The sequence below is a fragment of the Bos indicus x Bos taurus genome, chromosome 11, assembly GCF_003369695.1.
Source record: "Bos indicus x Bos taurus breed Angus x Brahman F1 hybrid chromosome 11, Bos_hybrid_MaternalHap_v2.0, whole genome shotgun sequence".
Classification (NCBI taxonomy): domain Eukaryota; kingdom Metazoa; phylum Chordata; class Mammalia; order Artiodactyla; family Bovidae; genus Bos; species Bos indicus x Bos taurus.
The window spans coordinates 86,639,637-86,655,207 of NC_040086.1; the positions used below are offsets into that span (position 1 = coordinate 86,639,637).

The 15,571-nt window shown below is 51.9% G+C and overlaps 1 protein-coding gene across 2 annotated transcripts; it reads right to left on the reverse strand.

Moving 5' to 3' along the window:
• Positions 1 to 3,167: 3,167 nt before the first annotated feature.
• Positions 3,168 to 14,859, reverse strand: KLF11 (Kruppel like factor 11). Of its 2 annotated transcripts, none has more exons than XM_027556098.1 (4): positions 14,653 to 14,859; positions 12,304 to 12,573; positions 9,793 to 10,762; positions 3,168 to 5,833 (listed from the first exon to the last, which is right to left on the reverse strand). In XM_027556098.1, the coding sequence occupies exons 1-4, from the start codon at positions 14,695 to 14,697 to the stop codon at positions 5,547 to 5,549; spliced, it is 1,572 nt and encodes a 523-aa protein (XP_027411899.1). In that variant the 5' UTR covers positions 14,698 to 14,859; the 3' UTR covers positions 3,168 to 5,546. The 2 variants fall into 2 exon arrangements, with proteins under 2 accessions (XP_027411899.1, XP_027411900.1); XM_027556099.1 differs by lacking the exon at positions 14,653 to 14,859 and adding an exon at positions 13,709 to 13,885.
• Positions 14,860 to 15,571: the final 712 nt, after the last annotated feature.

The following is a 15,571-nucleotide window of genomic DNA, read 5'->3' on the forward strand; positions in this document are numbered from 1 at the left end:
GCTGCTCCGGGCCTTCTCTTGGTCGCTCGGTGTTGCCTCTCAGCTGCAGCTTTCTGCCGTGGAGCTGAGCGTGGGATCTTCTCATGGACACAGGGAATGTGGCTGAAACAGAGGCAGGAAGAAAAACGTCTCTGTGTTGAAAGTGACAGTGACACTTGGATGTCCGGGAAAGTCCCAGTGCCACAGACGTGCCTCCTGCTTTGTATGGTGGCAGGTTCCTCTAAGAGGCTCCCAAGCGCAGGAATTTAGAAAATGTGCCCCGGCCCCAGCTCTGAGAAATGTCGTGTCCTTCTTCCTGGGGAGGGAGCCATGGACTTCATTGTGCCAGCCACAGGCCTTCTCAAAGGGGTCCTGCCCAGTTCAGGCCCCCCATCCTCACCTAAAATAAGTTTTCCCCAAGACACTCCCCTTGATGTGCCAAAGTCTTGGGTCCGATTCTCACTGGGCTGCCATTCTGGGTGGGCTGAGGTTGCAGGGGAGGGTGGAAGTTCCCACGAGCGTCTGTTCAACCCACATTCATTCTCATTTTCTGAGCCCCTGCTGCTTTGAGCCCGGCCCTCTACGAGACGCCAGGGTTCCGGTAGCAATATCTGGTCTCCACCAGTGAGGACGTTCTGTTTCTAGTGAGCAGAGACACACTCATCAGTGCTCCGGAAAAGCTTGTTGTTATTCAGTCGCTCAGTCATGTCCAACTCTTTGCTACCCCATGGACTGCAGCCCTCCAGGCTCTTCTGTCCATGGGACTTCCCAGGCAGGAATACTGGAGTGGGTTACCATTCCCTTCTCCACGGGATCTTCCACACCCCAGGGATTGACCCCAAGTTTCCTATGTCTTCTGCGTTGGCAGGCAGGTTCTTTACCTCCGTGCCACCTGGGAAGCCACCACCCCACCTGGTAGGGATGTCCCTCAGCAAAACCACCTGGGCACTTCTTGTTCCAGTTCTTGTGATCCACACACACAGCCATCTCCCCAGGTTCCAATACCAAGCAGGGGCCGCCAGGGGTCAGGTGCCCAGCACACCAAGCCCGAGGCCCAGCCACTGTCCTGGCCCAGTGTCTGGGCCAGGGCATGTGTGCCTCTCCACGCAGCCCCGATCCAACCACGTCGGGTCGGCCTTTGAGAAGCGATGTGAGTAGACTCCTCAGCCCAGAGGATGGACACGCACTCCTGTGCACGATTTGCCTTTGGGGTCAAGGTGTTCTCCTCCCCTTTAGACACACCCCCTCTGTAGATCTCCTGGGTTTTCTGGGCTGTTTCTCTGCCTTGGCACCCTACCCCACACCCCCGTCACCTTGGCATCCCCGGACCCGCAGGTCCATCTGCTCAGTTTGGGGACTCTGCTGGGTCTCTCATGAGTTCCTGTCCCTGCACCACATCCTGTCTCTTAGGGTCACTGTCTTTCATGACCTAAGGTCTAGTTCCTAGAAAACTCTCATTTGATAATCTTGTCTGGTTACTTTGGGTGTTGAGAGTATATTTGGCTTTTCCTGTTACTCCATCTTGGGTAGAAGTGTGAAATTCCTATTACTATTACGTTCATGTTTAAACTGTCACAACTTGGCCAGTGGGAGCCCTGTGCCATTCAGCAGTCCCTGACACCCTTGATGGCAGCTGGCAACAGAATACTCTAAGCCCGTTGTTATTTCTGTGCTCGTTACCCTTCAAGGAGCCCTGAATGCTTTTGGTAAACAACTAGGGCTTTTTCTTCTATGTGTAAAATAAAACTGCCAGACCCTGAGATAGGCCCCTGCTCTCTCTACCTAGTCTTCACTTTATAAATAAGGAAATTAAAGGTCCAGTATCTTTCTCAACACAACACAGCTAGATAGAGTCAGATCTCCACCCAGGCCTGTCTCAGGTACTCCAAGGTTTTGCACTTCAACAGCTAGAAGCATAGATTCCCTATTATTTTTAAAGACAGCGGGGTCAACTGTGAGAAAAGCAAGTGTCGGGACAGGGGGAGACGAGGAGTTTGATCATTTATAGGTTGGGATGCTGGTTAGACACGTGTCAAGCAGACAGCTGGATATAGGAATTTGAAGCCAGCTGCATAAATGTAAAGGAGAGACAGAAATGCGGGGGTCTTTATGGTAGAGATACCATCTTTATCTAAATCACAAGGCTGGAAAAGATCACCAAGGTTGTGAAGAGAATACAAGAGGGGTCAGGGAAAGGAACGAAGACAGATAAGGACAGTGAGGTTAAGAGGAAAGCAGGGTGGTGTGGCCTGCAGGGGAGCCATCGACCCTGAGCAGGGCTGCTGACAGAAGAGCCTGAGGACCAGGAACCGAGGCCACCAGGCTGCCTCTGGTGGGGTGCTGATACACAGCCCGGCACAGTGGCTTAGTGACAATGTACTCACATTACTTTGCCAACAAAGGTCCGTCTGGTCAAAGATAGGGTTTTCCAAGTAGTCATGTATGGATGTGAGTTGGACCATAAAGAAAGCTGAGTGCCAAATAATTGATGCTTTTGAACTATGGTGTGGGAGAAGACTCTGGAGAGAGTCCCTTGGACTGCAAGGAGATTCAACCAGTCCAACCTAAAGGAAATCAGTCCTGAACATTCACTGGAAGAAGGACTGATGCTGAAGCTGAAACTCCAATCCTTTGGCCACCTGATGCGAAGAACTGACTCATTAGAAAAGACCCTGATGCTGGGAAAGATTGAATGCAGGAGGAGAAGGGGACAACAGAGGATGAGATGGTTGGATGGCATCACCAACTCAATGGACATGAGTTTGAAGAAACTCCGGGAGTTGGTGATGGACAGGGAGGCCTGGCATGCTGCAGTCCATGTGGTTGCAGAGTCAGACATGACTGAGTGACTGAACTGAACTGACTCCAGAACCAGGCGTGAAGGCTATGGCTCCTGGATGTTCTTTGGAAGCCTGGGCTGGGGGCTGGGGGGCAGGAAGCGGCTGCCTCCCATCCCCACTCTTGGCATACACAGAGCCTGAGGACAAGGGTAGAGGTTACCCAGCACTCATGGTCCTGTTCTGCCAAGACCAGTCCCAACGTCAGAGCAGCCAACATGGAAACTGCCTCTTCACATGATTTCTTTCAGAAAGAATCCTCCAAAGAACCTGAAGGCCGAACAGAACCCCAGAAAACAAAGAGGAGGGGTGGTGGTCAGGCACTGGGAACATCACAGTACAGGACACAGGTCCAGTTTGCAAATCGAAAGAGTTTTATATGATTCAAAGAAAAGAGTTACATCACACATACTCATTTAAATAATATGTCAAAGTCTGTTACATAAAACATAATTCTGAAACATTTAAAATTTTATCATTGAAACTACTTTAAAAGGCTCAAAGTCAAAAAAGAACAAGCAAAACTGCTTGGGCAGTAAAGTGCTCTAGGGGCCGTGCCTCCCGCGTGCTCCTCCGACGCCCTGGCGCCCAGAGGGACCCCATGCTGAACACGCCCCGCAAGGCTCTGGTTCTCACGTTGCGTTTTTCAGGTGAAGCTGTTTTCCAACTTACAATCTTTCCATCAACAACAGAGGGCCCAAAATGTTGTTTACAGAAGGTATTTCAAAGTCTCATCAGGAAATGGAAGTGTAAATCAAAACCTTTTTTCCTTTTTTTTTTTTTAGCACATCTATTCTTTAGAAACAACACTGTTCAGAGAATGAACTTCATTCAGGGTGACAAGCAACCAAACACTCAGAGACATATTATCCACCAGAACCTTATTCGGACCAATATTATTTTGTGTTAATTATGAAAAATATCCGAATTTAATGCCATTTACAGCATACACATAGAAATGTTTATGCTGATCTAGGGCATGAGTGGAAGGACGGGGTGGTGGGGAAACACGAGCTATGTACATTGAATTCTGGTTCTCTTTTAACTGTAGTATATCTCATGACCAGTAGGAATACTTAGATATAAAAGTGATCAAAGACACGGAAGCCTCCTAAACACAGCCAGCACTTACAGACCTGTATGTCAATCAGCGGTTGATACTAAAGAGTAACTTAATGGGTATCAAGTGACATACAATGAATGACTGGGTGAGGGCTATCAGACTAAAAAAGACCTGAACACAAAGCCTAATTGTACTTACTCAATATTTCACCTTATCATCATTTTAATAAAGGCAAATGCAAATAAATAAGCAGCAAAAACAGAATCTGATTACATACAGCATGACAAAAACCATTCCCAGGCTTGAAGGGCAGAGCGACATTGCCATGTTCCTTGCACACATTCTCTTGCCTGGGTTCCCAAGGCTGCCCAGTGGAAGCAGTCTCAGTGACCTCCTGGACACGGGGGTGCAGTCTCTACAACGCTGGGACCTGTGCTCACAGCTTCAGTGAGGTCTGTGGTCTCTTCTCTAGGCAGATTGCAAAATACCCCATTCCAAGTACTGTTCTGTTTGATCAAAACAACTCCCTTCCAACAAAGTGACTGAACGGACAGCTGGGTAGGATTATTGCTGTTCTGTGTCACTAACATTCCCCATCACTAATACTTAATAAGCAATGGAATCAGAACACGGCAGCTGGACCGCACACACAGCTACTTCACCTCACATAAGCTTTCCTTAGGTGGAAAGTTCCTCCAACCACTAAGGACATCTTTTTCTCTAAGAAGTGATTCTACCCACAAAACACTTGGGTAAGGCCACAGCAAAGGAAGTCAAAGGGACAGAGCAGCTGGGTCTGAGTGCTTATGTCATCTTTTCTTGGTGTCTGAGGTACAGACAGGAGACTGTGAATTGACCACAGACACTTAGATTCTACAGCAGCTCTCTGCTCACTGTATATCTACCGATTATTTTAAGTTCATCTCTGGGGCACAGTCTTCATAAGTCACACCACAGACACAGGTGACTAAGTTCTACTTAAAGAAAATTCTAATTCCTTGGGCTACATAAAGCCTTAAAAGGAACTGTTGTCTGGAATTTCCCTTTAGAGTATTAGGAAGAAGCTGCCTGCAAAGGTTTTCTTCGGCCCCCCTTTCTTTAAGAGCCCCTATTCAACTAGTTCTGATTTTAACTCGTAGATCTAAAAGGCCTGATTGCAAAGTTGTAAAGTTTTTTTTTTTTGCCTGAATAATGTGCCAACTTTACCAAAAGCAGGGTTATTATAAAAATGTTAAACACGGAAAAGAAGATTGTAAAATCATCTATATAGAAATCAGTGATCTGAGAACCAACAATATAAGTATCTTTTTTATAAAAAGCAGTATAAAAATTAGTACCCTGTCTCAATCCTACAAAACAGGAATAGGAAGGTTGTAAAAATCCAAATTTTGCAAAATTTATTGCCAAACTGTGTGTCTGAATGCTGGTGATTTAGATTACCAAATTTTCTTCCATTTCCTTAAAAGAACTTCTGAAACTACAAAAGATACTGAACAGGGTCCCAACCAAAAAAAGCCAAGTTAACAGAACGTTCATCAGAACCAGCTCCCCTAGCTCTCAAGACGATTTTGTTGTTGTTGTTTTTGGAGAGAAAATCATCACTTCCATGATTCCTGAAAAGAAAAAAGGCTTTGGAAAATTCCCGCCCACCACCCCCGGTGGCCCTCTCAGGCGGAGGCCGGCGCACACTCCGGCTCCAGCGGGCTCCCAGGGTCCTCCGCAGAGGCCGCCCTGTTGAGCCTGCCGACCGCCGCCTGCCAGCCGGGAACCCTCTTGGTGGCCATGTGGCGCCGGGCGTGCTTCGTCAGGTGGTCGCTGCGCATGAAACGCCGGTCGCACACTGGGCACACGAACTTCTTCTCCCCGGTGTGAGTTCTGCGGTGGCGCGAGAGTTCATCTGAACGGGCAAATTTCTTGTTGCAGCCGTCCCAGCTGCAGCCGAAAGGCTTCTCTCCTGAGGGGCAAGGAAACAGAAACGTAAATGCCCAGCACCTTACTGGACACGTTAAATCATGTTGTTTTAAAATTCTGTGCATGAAAACCTAAGAGGCAAGTAATATTCCGTTATTCCGGGAACAGGTTATTTGCAGGTCAAGAAATCGTTCAAGACGCGTTTCTTCCTGGCACACCTAAAACGCAACGTGTCAGGGGCCCAGGATGTTGAATTAATCTAATCTTTGTTGTTATTTTTGAACTTTCTATTTTGTATTGGGGTGCAGCCGATTAACAATGCTGTGACAGTTTCAGGTGAACAGGGAAGGGACTCAGCCATTCATACATGTGTATCCATTCCCCCCCAAACCACCCTCCCATCCAGGCTGCCACATAACTCTGAGCAGAGTTCCCTGTGCTGTCCAGTAGGACTTCGGTGGTCATTCACTCTGAACAGAGCAGTGTGTACATGTCCATCCCAAACTCCCTAACCATCCCGTCCCCCTGCCAATCATAAGTTCGTTTTCTAAGTCTGTAAGTCTCTTTCTGTTTCATAAGTAAGTTCATCTGTATCATTTCTTTTCAGATTCCACATATAAGGGATGCCATACCATGTTTTCAAATTAAAATCTCTGACTGTGAACTTGGGGTAGGAGCAAGATTCTTGAAAAGAATCAATTCCTAAAAAAAAAAAAAAAGTAAGTAAAAGAAGAATTCCTTTGCTCTCTGAAGCTGCAGATCTTTAAAAAACCCTCCCAGGACCTTCATGACTTCTCAGCATCATTAACTCCATCTTCGTGTCTGTTATTACACTGACAATGAGGTTAATCACAAGACTGGGGAGAATTCTAATAGCTAACCTCTTGTTGTCACAAGCTTCGTGCGTCTGTCACTCGCTCCATTTCAGAGCAGCTGGCAGCTGTCCCACCTGCACCGGGTCTCCCCGGAGGTACGGAGGGGAGCCAGGGAGCACCTGTCTGCAAAGTCCTCCCGGCCCTTTCCTGCCTCCCAAGGCCCTCGCCTCAACCAGGCTGTGACCATCATACACCACTCGTGCAACTTTGTGAACGGATCTGTTAAATGCTGTTGCGTACGGTCATGACCTTCCTCCTAGAAGGTTTACACCTTGTCTAGTTCATCCATCTATGTACAGTTTAGCTCCCCCGGCACAGCACTTTGTATGAGAGGTGGTGAATAAATGGTTCTGAGTGAATGAGTGCTGAAGAGACATCAACTAAATCTTTGGTATTTTCAAAGCAGATTTAACAGGAAAATTCAGCATCCCAGTCGGTTTTTATGAACCACTCTAAGGGCTTGCATTTCTTGGATTTCAAAGACCCCGTGTTGAAAGCATAAGGTGACCTGTTTCCAGGAAAACGCCACTGGTGGCAGCGTACCAGGTGGCCAGATGTTGCAGAGAGACAACATCTGCAACATTTGGTGTGGGATTTATAAAGTGTCCCATGTTTTCAACTTAGCAAAAATGTAGCCTTTGCCCACTCTACCTTATCCTAAGGAAAACATTTCCAGGTTGGTACAGTGAAAAACCATCTTATCCAGCATAAACTTACCCAAGGTTTCTATTTCTTATGAAAACTCCAACTCAGTGTGTACAAAGTAGCACCAGAATTTGTTTCTTCAGAGCCTTTATGGTTCCTGACACTTAAGAACTTTGGGAAACCTGAAGACAGCTTGCTTGATCACCTTATTTCATGCCATCCTATCAGTATTTCTACCAAGGGAAGCTGACCAAAATGAACAGTAAGACGTCATCCCACTGCATCCCCAGATGTGGAATCTGTGTTTGGATGTGATCTGAAGCTCACCTCAGTAGTCTCAGTGAGAAGTAGAGCTGCCAAGTCAAGGAGCCCCTTAGAGGTACCTGTTCACGCTAACCCTGCAGCACCAATAATCAATCATGACTTTAACTAGAGTCAGGCTCCTAAGACAGACACCGAGTGTATACTCAGTGAGATCACACAAGTATGCTGCTGCTGCTACTAAGTCGCTTCAGTCGTGTCCAACTCTATGTGACCCCACAGACAGCAGCCCACCAGGCTCCGCCATCCCTAGGATTCTCCAGGCAAGAACACTGGAGTGGGTTGCCATTTCCTTCTCCAATGCATGAAAGTGAAAAGTGAAAGTGAAAAGTGAAAGTGAAGTCACTCAGTCATGTCCGACTCTTCTCGACCCCACGGACTGCAGCCTACCAGGCTCCTCCGTCCATGGGAGTTTCCAGGCAAGAGTACTGGAGTGGGGTGCCATTGCCTTCTCCATCAGACAAGTACACAAGTAACTAAAACACAAAGTGAGAACGTGGTGAAAAACACAGCAAACCACTAGGGGCAAAGAAAGGAGGAGAGATGAGGAAATACTTTAAGAACTGGCTCTTACAGGGTTTTCAGTAAGTACACACGTGTCTCACAGGGTTTTCAGTAAGTACAGACGGGCAGAGGGTGAACAGGGGCATCGTGGGGCTGCAGAGAGAAGGTGAAGCCAGAGAGGCAAGGTCTTCACCAGGTTTGCGGCTCATCCCTGAAGCACACAGCCCCTCCACAGCAGGGAGGGTGGTAGAGCTCCTATAAGGCCTACGTTCCAGATGCAACTTCATTCCACAAGTGGGAGCTACCACGGTTAGAGTTTTAATGTGCTAATTACAAACTGCTCTACCTCAAATGCATCTCAGAGTAAACTACCATAACCACTCCCTTCAGTTCAGCTTTTCCTCAGCTGTATTCTACAGTTCACTGCCATCCCCTAGGCCACCAGTAGACACCTGGGGTTCCATGATCAAGGGCGCTTATGAAACACATCTTGACTGCAGAACCCATGACCTGTTACTGTGCTTTCATGTATGAATGTGTATGAACCTTTGTAAGCTGAGTTTAGTGAACCATTTAGCCACAGGACCCTTGAGAACAGAACTGACACTAACACAAAGAGTAAGAGAGCCACCCGAGACACTCAGGCCAAATCAAACAAGTTCCATCTACCAGCAACCTCACACCCCAAGTAAACAATGTGGTAGCCACCAGTGCCATGCTGCTGCTGCTAAGTCGCTTCAGTCATGTCTGACTCTGTTCGAGCCCATAGATGGCAGCCCACCAGGCTCCCCCGTCCCTGGGATTCTCCAGGCAAGAACACTGGAGTGGGTTGCCATTTCCTTCTCCAATGCATGAAAGTGAAAAGTGAAAGTGAATCGCTCGGTCGTGTCGGACTCTTTGAGACTCAATGGACTGCAGCCTACCAGGCTCCTCCGTCCATGGGATTTTCCAGGCAAGCGTACTGGAGTGGGTTGCCATTGCCTTCTCCACACCAGCGCCATGTAGCTATGTAAATGCAAACTCCATGAAAACGTAAAACTAGGTTCCTCAGACGCACTGTTCACATTTCAAGTGGGTGTCAGTGGTAGCTACCTTCCCAATGGATAGAAAACATTTCCATCACTGCCAAAAATCCTTCTGGATGGAATGGACAGGATTATAGAGAGATCACTAGGTCATTACAGTTAGTTTTCTTCTGTGACTTCTGAGTTAAAACTACGTATTTCCAAAAATAAAAAAACGAAATTCCTTTGAAGTTCAAATATTCTAGAATTTTCCACACTTTGGAGACCTCTTTCCCCACAGTAAGCCTAAGTCTCACTAATAAGAGTGTTTACTGAATCTGAATGGACATTTTCTAAAATGCAAAGAAAAGCCTCCACTACAACATGAAGAAAAAGAGGGTTCGTGAGCCTCACCCTAAAAGCCTATCAATCACAGGTTCAGAGAACGACACTATAAACAGAAGATTCTAGAAAAACCACTGACCGATGTACTAACGTTCACCCCAAGACGATGAAGGCTTTTCAAAACCACAGAAAAATGGTCACCTTCTCCAGTGGGTTCCAGCTTTGCTCCCACCAAGAGAAGACTGGACGTGTGTTTCTTAATCACAGTATCTGACCTACCCACGCCCTACCTACCCTGCAGTACTCACCTGTGTGAGTGCGAAGATGAGCCTTGAGGTGGGAACTTTTGAAGTAGGTTTTCCGGCAGCCTGGGAAGTGGCAAACATAGTTTCTCCTTCGGGAAAAGTCTACCTGAGGGGCACAGCTCTGACTGGATGCAATGAACACTGGAGCAGGGGCAAGAGGCAGGAATCTGGTGTTCCCGACAGGCATGTTGCCGGCTGAGCATGTGGTGGGCTGGGGGAGGGCCCCCTGGGGCAGAAGCAGCATCACGGTTCCCTGAGGCACAGACGTTCCCACGAACACAGGCGGGAGTGCAGGAGCTGCGTGGGGCAAGACGGGCTTGACAAGCCCTGCAGACACCTGGGGAGGCGGCTTCAGAACAGCTGGTAACAGGCCACTGGATCCAGTCACAGGGATCATTTGGCAGAGGACGGGGGGACTAGGAATGGGGACGGAGATCAGAGGGGTGGCTTTCCTTGCCAAGTCGTTATCATAATTCTTTGGTGAGCAGGTCTGAATTCCAACGGGCCACCCTGCCTGCTGGCCTTTGTTGGTGGGGATCAGGCCACTGGACTTGTGCAAGCAAGGTTGACAGGACACTGAGTTCATGCTGAGTAAACTGTCTGTGAGGTGCATGTCCTGCAAAGTTTCAACGTGTCCCAGGAACTGTGCTTCTCCTTCTGTGCAAGCTGAAAGTTGGTGTTCTTGAGTCTGGGCCGTGGGACAGGAGTGGTGGGCAGAAGTGGGACTCCCGCCAGCATGGCCAGTGATACCCGTCACCGTGGCCCTGCAGGGAAAGCTGGCAGCTGGCTCCAGCAGCTCTGGTTTCGGACCAGGCAGGCCCCCCTCCGCCGTCCTGTTCAGCACTCTGGCAGCCCCAGCAGAGGCTTGGGGGACCGCCATGACCACAGGGGCTTTAGAAGCAGTTACTTGGGGAGGAACAACTGTCCCAGTCAATGGTTCCAGGAGGTCAGGGCTCTGAGGAGGAGTCATGCACTTAAAAAAAAAAAAAAAAAAGTACCACGTGAAAAGGTTGTTCTGGTTAAATTTTAAGAAACTTACTTTGATCATGTTGTCTCCCCAAGGCCTTTACAAAGAAGTATCTAGAAAAGACTGGTTGAGATCTGCTCACAGCAGCACCCAATGGATACAAAGGCTGTATCAGCCGCTCTACTTCCTAGCTTCCTCCCCTTTTCCTGCCCTCTCTCAAAGCCATCCATTTGCTCAGTTGTAAGAAAACCAGTGCCATGCTTGGCCTCACACATCTACTGAAATGGACAATTTAAATATTAGGACTACAAATGAGAGATAAAAATTTATGTTCAAGATGAGTGCTTTACATGATAATTTTAGATTCTCAAAAAACTTTTAAAAACTCTAGTGGAAATCATCACACTTATCCATTAATCACGCATGTATCCTGTGCCTACTGAATGTAAAGTAAAACCTAACAGAATGATCCCTAAAAGGCCATGTTCCAACCAGGGGTTCTGTCTAAACCAAGCCTCTCTTTGTGTAACAGCTCCTCTGCCCCAACAATTCCCACTTATTTTCAGCCTCCGAGTGGAAAATTCCAACGCCAAGTAACTCTGAGAACATGAGGCAGGGCACCTCAACCCAGGTGGGTGGGGGCGTGTGTGGGGTGGTGTGTGTGTGTGTAGAAAGGCTTGATGGAGAAGTGGTATCTGGGTAGAGGTGGAGGAGAAAGAAGGAACCAGCATAAGCTAAGACCTGTGTCACGTGGACACACATGGAAAGGACAAGAAAGTGGACATGGGGTGACCAGGCATTGGCAGCAGGGCCAGAGGAACTGTGTGGGGAGTGCAGAGCCCAAGGCATTCCGACACTTCACCCTGGGGTCAGACGTGTCTGGGTAGCCAGGCCTACTACCTGGACAATCCTCTCTACTACCCACAAGTCCCTTCTCATCCCTCCAAGTTGGTTTTCCACACTCCTTTCAATACAAGCCCCCAGACCAGGACAATCAGATTATAATGTTCAGTTTTGTTGGCAACTGACAGCTCTCAATGTCTCCAAGTTGACAAGCAAGTTTTCTCCAGGAACTTCATAGCTGTAGCAAGTTAAGAAAACCAAAACCAGTGCCTGACTGCACCCAACTCACCCAAGAGAGAAGCTGGCTGCCACAGAGAGGCCAGATTTCAATCCAGCTAACAAAGGCCACCTGGCACCAGAGCCCAGGCCCTCCCCAGCTGCAGCTGCTGGTCCTGCCCTTGGACTGGGGAATCTGGGGGAACCAAAGCTCTGCCCTGCAGTTTCCCAAGGAAATCAGTGCATTTTACTTTTTCCCATCAATCTGCAGGTTTCAGTCGCTGGACATTTTCACCCCGTGGCTACAAACTATGATCAGTTGAAAGCTATTTTCAAGAGCAAAAGGAAGTTTTCACTCTCTGGACCCACACAGGGGGAGGACATGAACTTGCTAGCCAGCATCAGGCAAATCTACCTAAGATATCTTCAGCACATTTAATGAAAGTACTTCAGTCACTGCACAAATTGCTCCTCTCCTTCCCTCTTACCAGAGTTGATAGAGAATGGAAGTCCTTTGGTAGCTCGGATGGGACCGTGTCCACATGCACTGACGTGGTGACATCCCCTGAGTCAGAGACAGGTGTGAGGGGTCTGATATTCAACAGGTCAGCTTTCTGAGATCTCTGACCCCAGGAGCTCATGCAAACAAGAGCTTCCACAGCTTCCATGTCATTCTGCTCCAAGATGCTGCATGTGGACCTCTCACTGTCATGCCGTTTCCTCTCCAGGATTGACTCACATATGTCCATGATGTCAACCTAAAGGCATAATAGGATGGCTACTCAGTCCCTGGAAACATAGGGAGGTGCACCCTGACAGACAGCATGGGACACGCACGGGAGCCCGCTAAGCCCCACGGGCAGCACACAGATGCACTCTAGCTTTCAGGAAGGATGCCCACAGAGCAGCCGAAGACCACCAAGCTCCAAGATAGCATTCTGCCAACAGGAGGAGGAGGAATGAACTCAGCTGGTCAGTGGCTTCACAGAAAACCCTGATACTTAACAAAGGTTATTAAGTTCCTGTTTTCCGTGGGTAAAATGAATAATAAGACTTATTTCTAGAGGTATGAGTCTGTCTAGTACCTAACTGTCCCCAGCGGAGAAGAAAAGACACCCATGGCTCAGGTCGGCTGAGTTGAGAGCACGGCCCTTCTGAGCCAACGAAGCCACTAGAGTATCCCCACAGACGCATCTGTGACAACCCTGGGGGATCCACACCAGGCAGGGCATCCATTGCTCAGCAGAGCTTGGGGCAGGAGAGCCCGTGCTGTTTGGCCCGGGTCCCCACAGCCGGGGGCACCAAGTCACTTCTGAGGCCACCAGGCCAGCCAGGGGACGGAAGAAAGTGTAAGATCCGCCACCAGCCCAAGGCCTGAGGGCCTTCCAGCGCAGCACCCTGTCTTTTTAAGCAAGAGAGGGGTGGGAAGCAACTGGAACGGATCTGTTCCCAAAAAAACTTTACATCTACGAAGATACACACTTCTAGTCAGTTCAGTCGCTCAGTCCTGTCCGACTCTTTGCGACCCCATGGACTGCAGCACACCAGACCTCCCTGTTCATCACCAACTCCCGGAGCTTGCTCAAACTCGTATCCATCACACTGGTGATGTCTTCCAACCATCTCATCCTCTGTCGTCCCCTTCTCCTCCCGCCTTCCAATCTTTCCCAGCATCAGGGTATTTTCCAATGAGTCAGTTCTTCATATCAGGTGGCCAAAATATTGGAGTTTCGAGTCAGTCTGCCTCAATACCCCACCTGTCCCACCCACGTTGCCCTCCACCCGACCCCCAGAACCCAGGTAATGCTGCTGCTTTTTACAAAGGCCGCTCTGGCCCCGCTTCTGCCCGCTGCTCCGGGCCTCCTCGAAAGGAGCTGCGAACTCGGAACTCACAGACGTGGGGACTGCTGCCTGCTTGGCGAGGAGGAACAGGGCGGTGCGGGGCCCCCGAACCTCTCTCTCGGCTCCTCAGCGGCCCGCGCGGATCGACGACTAGGCCCCAGATGCAGCCGGCGAACTCCACGCGACCCTCAGGCCTGGACCGGAGACACCCCGGGGTAGAGGCGCGGCGCCCCGCCCCCCGCGTGCTGCCTTCCCGCCAGCACTTGCCCCGCCCCTGCGTTCCCACAGCCCTCGCCCCGCCTCCACCTTCCCGCCAGCTGTTGCCCCGCCCCCTCGGCCTTCTCAACGCCCGCGGGCCGCGTTCCCACAGTCCCCGCCCCTCCGCCGGCGCCCCGCCCCCCGCAGCCCTCGCCCCGCCCCCTCGGCCTTTTCGCCGCCCTAGGGCCCCTTTCCCACAGTCCCCGCCCCTTCGATGGCACCCAGCGCCCCCTCGGCCTTTTCCCCACCCCTACCGGCGCCCCGCCCCCCACACAGCCTTTGCCCCGACCCCACCCTCCCGCCAGCTTTTGCCCCGCCCCCTCGGCCTTTTCACCGCCCAAGGGCCGTGTTTCCACAGTCCCCGCCCCTCCGCCGGCCCCCTCAGTCCTCGCCTCGCGTTCCCGCCGGCCGCGCCCCGCCCAACGGCCCCCTCCTCACAGGGCCTGGTGACGTCATGGCTGGAAATAGTCCCGCACCTGGGGGCTGGCAGGGCGGGGCCGCTGCGGCAGCGCCGGACAAAGCTACGCGTGGAGCGGCACGAGGCACACGCCCCCTTCCCGCTCCTCCCGCCGCGGCCTCGCACGGCCACCGCCCCTCCCGGCGGCCGAACCAGCCGGGGTTCCTAGCTGTGCACGCGCGGCGGCGGCGGCGAGGCCCGGGGCCCTCCTCCTCTCGCCGGGCCCGCACAAGGCATCGCGTCCCCACCTCGCCCCTCACGCCGATGGGTGGCCACTCACCACGCGCGGCGCGTCGCCCGGGCCCGCGGAGCCCGGCGTGTGCATGATGCCGGTGGCCCGGAGGCAACAAAGCGCCCGCGAGGCAGGAGCTCGGGGGCTCGGCAGCTGCCGCACGTGCGCGGCGGGCGGCGGCGGCGACCACCCGGAGCACCGGCGGCCAGCGCGCGCCTCCGCCCGCCCGCGCAGCTCTGCCCTAGCGCGGCCCTCGCGGTGCGGGTGGGGCGGGGCCGGGGCCGGGGCTGGAGCGGCGCGGGGGCGGAGCGCGGAGGCGAACCAAAACACGCCCCGCCCCTCAGGGGCGGGGCCGCTCGGGCGACAGCCAGTCCGGGCCCGGCCAGTTCGCCGCCGGCCAATCGGCGCCGCGCCGGGCCGCGTGATCAGAGCCTGGCCGCGGCGTGATCGGGCAGGGCGGGACGCGGCACGTGTTTTGGTCGCGGCGACGGGGCGGGGCCTGAGGCCCTGGAAAGTAGGGGAAAGGTCCCGGCGGCGGCGGCGGCGGCGGGCGGCGGCGACTGCCGCCGCTGCGCTGCAATGTGACTGCCACGGCTGTGGCGGCTGGCCGGGCGGCCAGGCCCCGGGAACCGACCGGGCAGCTGGGGCCGGGGGAGTCCCTGAGCCTAAGGAACTGGCTGGGGAGAAGGACTCCGCGTAAAGGCGGTGGGGGCGGGGCACTGCCCACAGCCTGCCAGAGCGCAGGTCCCCACCGAGTGAATCCGCACGGTGGAGGCGGCTCACCTATTGGCCTCTACCCAGATTTTGCTTTCTTGAGCCCCAGGTTACGTTTCCTGCATCTGCTCTTTGCAGCGGATGTCCAGAGCCCAAGCTGATAGACCTGTGTCTGTTGGACGCGCCCCCCCGCCCCGCCCCCGTCCCCCCCCCCCCCCCGCCCCCGTCCCCCCCCCCCCCCCGCCCCCGTCCC